The following is an 11421-nucleotide window of genomic DNA, read 5'->3' on the forward strand; positions in this document are numbered from 1 at the left end:
TTTTTAATGTTGACTTCCCATTCCTGCTGTATGAGTGAATTGAGGGTTAAAAGCCTGAGATGATTCTACATTGGTTCCTGAGCTGGTTTGTGTGGGCAACAATATACAGATGGACGAAGGCCCACAGGCCTATTTATAAGTGAGTACATGTTCTTCTTCATATGCTTATTTTGTGTGATTTATATTTAAAATATAAGTATAGACTGTCCTCTGTTGGAATATATCGTGACTGTGCTTTTCATCCTGTTATTCTTTTTTTTTCACTTGGTCAGGAACAAATCAAATGTCTGCCCTCTTGTGCCCTCTGCTGGTAAGTGAAATACTTACCACAGTTAGTCTGAATTTGGATGATAAACAGGTTATTCAATGGCTGAAATATGATCAAAGATCAGGGGTTACATGACTTAGCGGTACTTTATTTGGCTTCATACATTTAAATCAATATGTGGATTGTATCATCATCATCAGTATTATTCTTACTCTGTATTATTAAGTGTAATATTATTCTCATTAGTAATAGTAGTAGTAGTAGTAGTGTAGTATTTTATTTGTTGGTGAAAAAGTCTAGAGGTGATGTAACTGGTTTCAGCTGTTACAAACCAAGACACAACATTTTATCTTCTCATAATCAAATGCTAAATTCTTAAAATGTGACTATTTTACTATTTGTGACGTATTTACATGTGCAGAGGTGTACTGCTACACTGCGACACTTCACCTGTAAAGTCAGATGGTCAGGGGTCATGAGTCTTGCTGTTTTCCTTTTGTTCTTTCTGGCTCTGAAGTAGTTCATCTCCTTCGGTGGCTTGTATTTTTACTAAGATATCTAAACTATGTAGTAGTTGTATGATTATTACTACTGACCGTATGTTTTTATAGACACCTGAATACTGTTTTAAAACAAACTTTACAACATGTGAACTTATCCTTTAGTTAACTGAAGGCTGAAGCGAACGTTTTTGTTGTTTTTTTTCTGGCAGTTAACTGGTGTCTCCCACGTTCCTAGTGAGCCCCTGAACGTACCAGTTTAGGTGTCCTTACAGTTGCCTGAAGGAAATTTGTAAATGTCACTAGCAGCAGAGCCGCATCTGCCCTTCAATGCAGGAGTTACTCCTCACATGCTAAGTTTCCGCCTGTCAGAGCCTGGACACGTCTTTAATGCAGCTGTAGGACTGCTCTCGTCTGCTGTGTCTGTCCGGTGTCCTTGCCGTAATGGAGTGTCGTGTGTTGTCCATTCAGAGTCATGTTGTCAGGGGATACGTCGGGAACAAGTCGGCAACGTTCCCGCTGCAGGTAAGAACTGTGCAACACAACCAGGTGTCTCCTGCTAAGGCGAAAAGAAAAACAGCAAGAAACAGATGAAGAAATATTTGAGAAAAACATGACTGGCACAGAGCGAGACCTCCTGGTGCATGAGAGGACCATTCATTGTGACGGTGAACCATGAAGCTCATCACAGGCCGTTCACCAGTTATACAGTTTACCAAAGCTAGCTTAATAACCGAGGACTGTCATATTAAAATACATTAAAGTAGCCGTGAACACTGTGCTGTAATACGACCGCTCTCACATCTGTAATGTGAGAATGATTTGCCGTCCTGTAGCCAGTTATTTAACTCCATAATGTCACAGGAAGCAACAAGCAGGTCAAACCAGCTGCAGTAGTCGGAGCCTAGTTAAAGTGTGCTGCTGCTGGGTGCATTTCATTTAATGTCATTTAATTATATCTGAAGTCATGTTCTGCAAGCCAGCAGTTTTTCCACAGACAGAAGAAACATTTAAAGCACAATACCAACGTTTCATAAATTGCATTTTTTTTTTTTTTTAATAAGTCTTTAAGATTATTTAGATTTGATTTCCCACTCCAGCCATTGGTGTCTTTTCATTTCCACATAAATCATACAGCTGAGATCTACAACAAGCTTAACGAGTTATGCAAACCATTGTGTAGTGTCATTTAAGTTATGTCACCACCATCCATGGAGCTGATTGATTTGCACTGTATACTATCATTACTATTACTAATGATAATAATAATAACAATGCTAAAAACTTTATTTGTATAGTACCTTTTAAAAATAGAGCTCACTAAGTGCTTTGATAGACAAAGCAAAGCTCGATACTCAGGGAGTGTCATTACAGCAGAAAGCCAGATAGTGAAGCCAAACAAAAGCAAGGCAGAATAAAGGAGAAGTTAAGATATAATTAAACACATTAAAGAGAGGACTGAAGGATGATGAAAGATAAGAACAGCAACAGAGATAAAATACAATACAAGAAAAAATGTGAATAGAAATGTATACATTAAAAAAAGAAAAGCAATAAAAACACACTAAAAAGTAACTAAGCAATAAAAGGCGACATCACACAACAGCAAGTCTCTAAAACTGGGTTTAAAGAGTAGAATTAAAAGAAGTCACTGTTTCTGTGAGCTTTATCTCCTCAGGCACCTCTGTCCAAAGTCGAAGGGCCCCGATGGCCCATAACCACGCAGGGACAGCAAAGAGTTGACAGGATGATTTGTTTTATGGTCCTCATCTCAAAATAGTTTCCAGCCAGAGCTGTGCAGGTTAATTTCCAGCCAGTTCACAGAAATGGCTGTTTTAAGTACAGAAGAGAGCATTCAGTAGCTAAAGCATTATACACTGGTATGTAACAAAAATATAAGCTGATTATAATGTGTACTAAAATAGGCCAAAACTGAGGTCTGGTCGTTTTAGGGATCACAGGAGACAGTGGGACACATTACTGAGTTCACAGTGCTGCTCCCACAGCTCAGTGTACGGCCGTCATGGCTCTGTTTTAACAGCTGCTTCGTGACTCTTTTCTCAGGTGCTGGGCTTTGAAGTGGACTCAATCAACTCTGTGCAGTTCTCCAATCACACAGGTTGGCCGAGTGATTTTAATTCAGTTTCATCAAGCAGATTGAGTCATTTTCCATTTTCTTTACAACTCTGTCCTTTCATCCTTTCTATTCAAATATGAAACTTTAATTTTTTTTTCTTTTTTTGTCATACAATGTCTGGAAGGTTCTTTGTGTAGACTTTCTCCAGAAGCTATAGCCCATAAAGACCGTGCTAGTTTCAAAACATTTAAAAATTAGCATGTGAAATGGGGACAGACAGTCCACTGGTGGCTCAGGTTGGGGGTCAAAGGTGTGATGTGGGGAGTTAATCACTGTCCAGAGTTTTTGGACTTTGCTTTGCTAATGTGGAGACCTTTGGATGCTGCATGCTTATCTGACTCAGTGAAATACAATCATTTTGGTAATCAGTCGGGTTTAGAGGACAGAACTCAGTTAAAAAGTTAATGTTTTCTAAGAACCATTTACCTTCAGTCAATTTAGCTTTGATTCAGTTAACTCCACATTTACATTGGGTATATCTCTTGGAGTGCATTGCCTAGTAGGAATACTGTATTTTACTGTACTTAATCTTTTTCCATTAATGCAGAGTCAGCTATTAGAATCATTTAAAAAGTGCAACAACCATATAAACATCCTGCACACTGGGGCTTTAATGAATTATAATCAATGACAATTAACCTTCCAACCAAATCCATAAATAATAAATGACAGCATGCAGAGTCTGACAAAAGGAAATCCATAAATATGTAGCGCATAAACTAATAAAACCTTACACAGATAATACAGACGCATAGAAACATACAAGATTCAGATCATTTCATTTGTTTCTTTGTATTGTAAACCTTGGCCCTACTTTTTGCATATTTAGGGTTTTAAATGACTCGTGGGCACAAAAACCTTTGCAACTTGTCCAGTAGATCAACTCAAACTGCTGCCAAGAATGGGCTACAATGGCTGCAATGTAATCCTTTGGGGCACTAGATCAAAGAATGTCCACTAAAAGTGTGCAGTCTTTGCTACTCACAGGCTCAGATTGTCATTCAAAGTGTCTGACAACATTACAGAAAGGATCCCAACAGATAATGGTTTGTTTAACCATAAAACAGCTGTTGTATAGCCCTATTCATACCCACCAGACTCCATTGACAAAAACAGTATTTTTACCTCACAGAGCATCGGAGATGCTGGTCTAAATTAACCCTCGATCGGTTATTTTTTTTTATTGTTTGTTACACAAATATTATGTTGGATCTAAATTAACCCTTTAAAACAACAAAGTCACACAACAACACAAATAAATTTACCAACCAAGACAGCGGTAGACCAGCAACTCTTGTTTAAAATTCCTCTATTTGTCAATGGAGTCTGGTGGCTTTGAACCAGGTTTTAGAATATTGGAGATATAACTTGTTGCATTTAGAAAACTGAACACAACAATTGAACAGATTTGGAGTGTATACATACACATATCCGTATCAATAACAGTTCCTCGACTATGAAGATTAGTTCACAGTACTTATGGCGTTGTTTTCATTTGTATGGTAGCCTGAATTTGAGACACAGCGTCAGTAAGGAGAAAATGGTGGCATTTGGGTAGGAGGAAGTAATTTCTCTTACTGTTGCTCACATTTAGCAGGTTGATAAAAACCAAAAAAATGGTCTTCTTTTTAATAAACAAATCAACGTCTTTATCATTATCCTTTGCTTCATTATTGTTATTTTGTCCAGCGGGGCAGTAAAATGTTGCTCCATTATTAGCCATTAAAGAAAAGACCATGAAACTAAGGCTCAAACACCTGCAGGCAGAATAGGATTATAATTTGGCTTCAAATGCCAAAGTATGTGAAGAATGTCATTTCACCACAGGGGCAGGAGACTTTTCACAGAAACCACAACATAAACATCTTTGCCTCTGTTAGAGGAAACTGGTCTGTGTTGAGCAAATGGATGGATGGATGGATAATCCTACTTTAGTCTATACTAGTAGTAAGTGAACAATGTTAATATTCAGAAATTAAAAACACTTGCCCCTCTAACCACTGAGCATGCCTGTACTTTGCCTTCAGCATTGAGTTCAGTCCTCACTGCAGGAGCTGCTCTCACTGGCTCACAGCCAGGTTTGGGCTCCATGTGAACTCTGTGCTTCATTGTGAAGAATATACCAAAGTGTGTTTGTGTGTGTGTGTGTGTGTGTGTGTGTGTGTGTGTGTGTGTTTGTGTGTGTGTGTCAATGCATGTCCGATCATTTGCAGTCAGAACAGCTTTTGAGGGTTTATTCTAGGTTAATGGTGAAAGGAGGGACAAAGAAAGGGGGAAGCTGGCAGCCAGGATACAGGCATCCCATTCAGTGAGTGTGGAGGCCCGTTTGGCCCTGGGCACCTCACAGAGGAGGGGGACCTCAGCGGAGGGAGCGGGGGATGGGAGGACAGAGCAATGGGAGAAGAACTCCTCCATGTCTATTCTTTACATCAATTCACAGCAGGGCTAAGACAATATTACAGTGTTTTTCTTAACTCAAAGTCAGTGTCTTTAAAATGTCATGTAATTTTATTCTCCTTTCTCCAACCTGAATCCTAGGCTACGCCCACTGGAAAGGGCAAGTGCTGACAGCAGAGGAACTGAATGTGCTATATGAGGGCATTAAGCTCAATAATGTGAACCACTATGACTACATCCTCACCGGTGAGTCTAAGTGTCCTTATTGAGTAATGAAAGCCAGTCTTGGAAGCATGGATCCTGAGCAGCTGCGTTGTTTGATGGCTTTGTTTTGCCTTATGCTAGAAGAGATACTGAACTCTCCTGAACAGAAGTTTAATGTAGTGAAGTCATTGTTAATTAATTAATGAAGTCATTGATGTGTTGACACCAGAACGTGTATTTGCATTTCTTTAACTGACAACTAAATTTGACCATTTCGGTTCTATGAGCTGCCATAGATGGAGTGATAGACTTTGATTAGTTATTAAAGCACTTGGAGAGGAAAAAGTAAAGTAAAACAGAAGGAGGTAATTTGCTCTTCATTGCTCTTCCCTCTTTAAGGGTACAGCAGGGACACGTCCTTCCTGGAAATGGTGGTTGACATCATTCAGGAGCTTAAGAAGGCCAATCCCAGCCTGGTGTATGGTGAGTCTACATTGTTACACTGTTCACATTTCAGAGTGGAATCACCAATATTGGTTTTCTGATGAATTGATTAGTCAATGGACAAAATTAAATAATTGGCAGCTTTTTTAACAGTCAAACAGTCGTTTCAAGCTAAAATGCCAAAGATTTTCTAGTTGCTGCGTCTCAGTTGAGATAATTAGCCGCCTGTTCTTGTATTAAGTGACAGTGAACTTGATGTGTTTTCCACTGTTAGTTGGACCAAATGAACAAAGGGATTACATCACCTTGGGCTTTGGGATGATAATGATGAAGATGCTTTTCACTAATTTCTGATGTCTTACAGACCAAACAGTTAATCAATAAAAGAATCAGCAGATTAATCTGTATTGAAAATAATCAGTGGTTTCAGCGAGTGTAGCTTTGTTTCTTTTTCTTTTCCACAGTTTGTGATCCTGTTATGGGAGACCACGGTGCTATGGTAAGCTTCTTACAGTCAGTTCCCCTTGTTTTTCTTCCACACTGATGAAGACTCTACAGTAACACACTTTAATTTATATAATTTTCAGTCTATAGGGCTAATTAGGGCAAAGGCATCTTCTTTTTTGTCATCTGTATTCACTGTGGGAAATCCATCATTTGGAAAAAATAGGCATCACTTATATAAGGAGATTAACAACTGCATGGAAATCAGATCAGAAGTTGTTTTTTCTGTCTGTTTCAGTACGTTCCAGAGAACCTGCTGCCAGTCTACAGGGACAAAGTGGTGCCTTTGGCTGACATTCTCACCCCAAACCAGTTTGAAGCAGAGTGAGTTCACTTCCAGTCATTATAAACACAATTAATAGTTCACTAAAACTAAAATTAAACACTAAAATGAATTGGGGATGGTACTGATTTGACATTATAAGGACAATACATTAAAGACATGTCCTGGATCATCACCTGGTGCCGATAAATACTGTAACTTCATTTGCTGCACCTCATAATGTGTATAAAAGCCCTGAATAAATGTGAGTGATGGAGAGAGTGTGTTTAACTTTTTTCTAATTGACAAATCCATGACTGCTGCCCATATTTTACACAGGATATTAACTGGTAGGAAAATCAACACAGAGGAAGATGCTGTTGAGGTGAGTATCCTTCATATTTCTCTTTGTGCTGAATCTGATTTAATTTATGCCGCCTAAAAGTACGAAGCTTGAGGAAATGGGACCTTTCCTATTCTCCAGGTGATGGACTTGCTTCATAAAATGGGTCCAGAGACCGTCGTCCTCACTAGTACAAACCTGCCCTCAAAACTCGGGGGCCAGTTCCTGGTGGCACTTGGGAGCCAAAAAATAGGTACCAGACCAACTTTCTTCAGACAGAATGTCTAATTCCAGCTGTTTAAGAGACATTTAAGTCTTTTCCGTTGGCATAACTTTTCTATCAGTACTTGATATGGGGGGACAAGCACAAAATTACACCATGTCATGTTGACAAATGATTTGATGCTCCTGTTTAGTGCAGTTTTGGCATCACTACCTCCACCTGTGTGTCCTCACTGTAGTGAAACCAGATGGGACCAACAGCAGTCAGAAAATCTGTATGGACATCCCCAAAGTTGATGCTGTATTTGTGGGGACAGGAGACCTGTTTGCTGCCATGTTGTTAGCCTGGACTCACCATCACCCCAAAGACCTGAAGGTCAGTAACGCACATGACCTCTCAATCAAAAAGCTGATGAACTCTTGTGTAATTACAGTAATACAATCTGATAAATGAATCCCAACTCTCTTCTGTTTGTCACAGGCCGCCTGTGAAAAGACTGCGTCAGTCATGCACCATGTCATTAAGAGGACCATTACTTATGCCAGTGGTAGGTTTGTGTCCGTTTGTCATGTGGTCTCTTTATCTTGAAGCCGCCTTGTGGACATAATAAAGGAACACTGTGGGCTCTCTTCTATTGTTAACGCCATATTTACACAATCGATAGTACTATTCAAATAGAATTTGAAAATGTCAAATGTTATTTGAATCATGTGGTAATCCTTTTTTCTGTTGTGTATATGTGTTAGTAGAAGATGTATGTTTTGGAAATTTGGAAATGGAAATTGCATCATTACAGCAGCATAAATAAAATAAGTACACAGTAAGTAAAAAGGAATATATGCATCTGAATCTATCTATCTATCATAACCATTGTTGAGACACACACACATAGCTAAGTGTTGAGTAAAAGTAAGTTACTGTAGGAGTCACACGACTTAATGTCATAACTGTTCTCTTATAACTACATGTGAAAAGCCACTAGAGGATTAACAGCCTTTGTGTTTACAGAGACAATAATGACCCTTCGACTGCTGGGCTGACCGGTGAGCCAGTGTCCAAAAACCTGGTGTTGTCTTTCAACTGCTCTCCATCTCCTCTGTCTTTCAGAGATGGCTGGCCCTGGGAAAAGGCCTAGTCCTGCACAGCTGGAGCTGAGGATGGTCCAGAGCAAAGCCGACATAGAGAATCCTGCCATTGTATTGGAAGCTAAGGTTTTACACAAGTCTTCACACTGAAGACGGTAACGTTTTCGTGAGCATTCACATCGTGCTGGTACAAATGAGCATCAGATCTGGACGGCCTGCCAGACACATGTAGGATTTTCACATCAAAGACTGTCACATGTCTCTGCCTTACAGAATCTCTGAGGGAATACAACTGTGTTTTCATGAGAGGGGTCAGTAGGATTTGTTTGTACATTCTGCTCACACACACACACACACACACACACACACACACACACTGGAATCACTGCCATATGTGTCTGTACTATGGCCTGTGTAGACATCATCTGCCCTTCAAGAGAGGAAAAAAAAAAGGTATTAGCCAACTATGTTTAGGTTTACAGGTAGTTTAAGTGTACTTGAATCATCCTTAACATGCTGAAAATGATATGTTACTACAAAACAACTCATCTCAATTAAGCTGAGTAGAAAATACACAAAACCAGTGGCGCATGCATGACCATGCGTCTACTTGTTTTGGCTGCGATAGTAACTAAGGACTAGTCATGTGTACTGTAAGTGTGTTACACCCTCGAGGCATTATAAGCACAGCAGTATACTAGAATTAAAACATAAAGCAGAAGTAACAGCTTCAGGTGGGAATATATCTAAAAATGTCTATTCACAAGCAGGTTGTTGCATTGAAAGTTTTCAGAAACCGTTAATAGTAATAAAGATGTTTAAATGCACGCAGTGTGCTTATAATGTACTTGGGTGTTTTTTAAGTAAAGTGCTAACACCTTGTAAATGCTGACTGGATGCATCGTAAGTGCTGAGATGTGTATTGTAACTCCCACAAAATGTTGAACGCCTTATGCAATTTATATGTTAGCTGTAACATTTCATTACTCTATTTTCCTTTAAACAAATTGTAACTTTGATTATAATTATGATAATAGTTGATGTCTAAAATTGTTCTTTTAGTCAGTTTTCTGAAAATGTTTTTCACCTCTTTTTTTTTTTTTAATTCCGCATCAATTTCTTGAACTAGCTGATGTATAACATGATAGATCCATGTCTTAAACATCTCAAATTGAGGTATTTGCACAGATAATCTTTATTATATTTACTAATGATCATTGTTTTCATTTTTGACTGTTGTCATATCTCAAGAAAAGAGTCGGTACGAGAGACCATGCTGTATAATAGCCTTAACACGGTTAGAAAGAAAAACATTGGTTGTGAATGTTTTTGCGTACCAATGTCCTCACACATAATGTTAGAACGTCAAGTGCCAAACCTTGAGCTGCTGCTCTGATGTAGAGCAATATAGGAACAGAGATAATAAATTATTTATCTTTTACTGAAACTGTGTTTTGATTTTGATTTATTGATTGTTTGATTGATTGATTGCTTGGTTTCAAGATAAGTCTTCCAAGCATGCGATATTTCTTTTTGCTGATCCCATTTTTCTTTTAGGTTTCTATAAAGTCTGAGCGTACTAGAGCCAGTGATCTACAGGAAGTTCACATAAAGGACATAATTGTTTATTTTACTATGTCTAAAAATGTCAGCTCTCTTTTTATTCTCTTGTAAATATGAAATGAAGTTCAGGAATGCAGTTGACGGGATAAGTGGCTCATTAAAAAAGGTATACAAAATAAATACTAATGAATATCTCAAAAAATCCATACGATTACGTTTGATCTCATTCATATATCGTTAAGAAATCAGGAGCTTTTAAGTGACAAGAGTACAGAAATAAAAGCAAGAATTAAAGGAGAGACAAACAAGTCGGCTGCCAAGCACTTACTATATTGTGTGATTAGGGCCAGGTGACAGCTCTAACACTAATCCACGGTATGAATAGCCAGCATTAACCCAAATAACCAGCCAGGCCAATATGTCTACCCGACTGCAACCTGAATACAGTGAGCAAAGTTAGGACCTCATAGCTGTGGGCACTAACCACACAGTAAGCTGCATGAGAAACTCCACGTTTCGCTGTAAAAGAGAAGGGCTGCATTTGTTACAGTGACTGCTTCAGCGAGATAAAATGCCATATGTTAGTAACAGACATAGCAGATTCGTCGCACAAAAGGTCACGGGGCTTATGTGTACAACAAGTTTCTGATCCCCCAGCTCGTTGCACTCCCAGTTTATGTTGCAGCTTTGCAAAAACACCAGCAGAGGGCTAAAGAGGTCTACAGTTGATCCAGAGTGCACAGTATTCAGGGCATGAAATTACTTTAATGACACTAGCTGTGTACAGAATGAGATTTAAGAGAAAACCATCGTATAAAAAGATTATGTCCTACTCACCATTACACATGTAAGGTCAGGAAAAAATGGATTTCAGACTTTGGTTACTAAATGAAAAGTGCAATTAAAGGGTAAATGTTTTAGAATAGCTTAAATGAACGATTTTTACTTTTAGTGCAGTGGAAGGTTTTCACAGTGTGGCATTAATACAGTTATTTAAGTAGAGGACCAGAATACTTCCTCCATCACTGAGAGAGTAAATATATTTCTACAGTTTCACAGTTTTAAAACTTACAGCACCTGACTGTCTGTGCCAGCTGTTACTTTACTGCTGCGTAAAAACAAAAATAAAAACGTGAAACATTTTGATTTTCACAATTGTTACAATTTCATTTTTTATTTATTATGTATGTTGAATATTATTTATAGATTTTGTCAAATAATGTAAAGGACTTGATTGTGGGACAATAAGGAATAAATCAGTTCGGGGTTGAACCACCATGACTACCCCATGAACCTGGAATACTTCGCACAGGGTCACAGAATATCAACTCAACATTACTGCTGGTACTAAATGTGTGTCAACAAGATGACGGATAGGAATTAAATAAGAATACACAAAATACGATAAAGAGTACATTTAGCCTATATTTAAACCTGTGTTTATGTTTACAAAACACAATCCCACTATTATAAAACAGAGGATTTATTTTT

At 38.4% G+C, this 11421-nt stretch overlaps 1 protein-coding gene across 1 annotated transcript; it reads left to right on the forward strand.

The window, feature by feature from the left end:
• The first annotated feature begins 1081 nt into the window (after positions 1–1081).
• On the forward strand, positions 1082–8791 carry LOC139208383 (pyridoxal kinase-like). Its single transcript, XM_070838048.1, has 11 exons — positions 1082–1293; positions 2833–2887; positions 5444–5548; positions 5906–5989; positions 6415–6449; positions 6693–6778; positions 7056–7101; positions 7201–7312; positions 7521–7657; positions 7763–7829; positions 8390–8791. Exons 1-11 carry the CDS (start codon positions 1213–1215, stop codon positions 8515–8517), a joined length of 936 nt encoding a protein of 311 aa, XP_070694149.1. The 5' UTR covers positions 1082–1212; the 3' UTR covers positions 8518–8791.
• Positions 8792–11421: the final 2630 nt, after the last annotated feature.

The sequence above is a fragment of the Pempheris klunzingeri genome, chromosome 10, assembly GCF_042242105.1.
Source record: "Pempheris klunzingeri isolate RE-2024b chromosome 10, fPemKlu1.hap1, whole genome shotgun sequence".
Classification (NCBI taxonomy): domain Eukaryota; kingdom Metazoa; phylum Chordata; class Actinopteri; order Acropomatiformes; family Pempheridae; genus Pempheris; species Pempheris klunzingeri.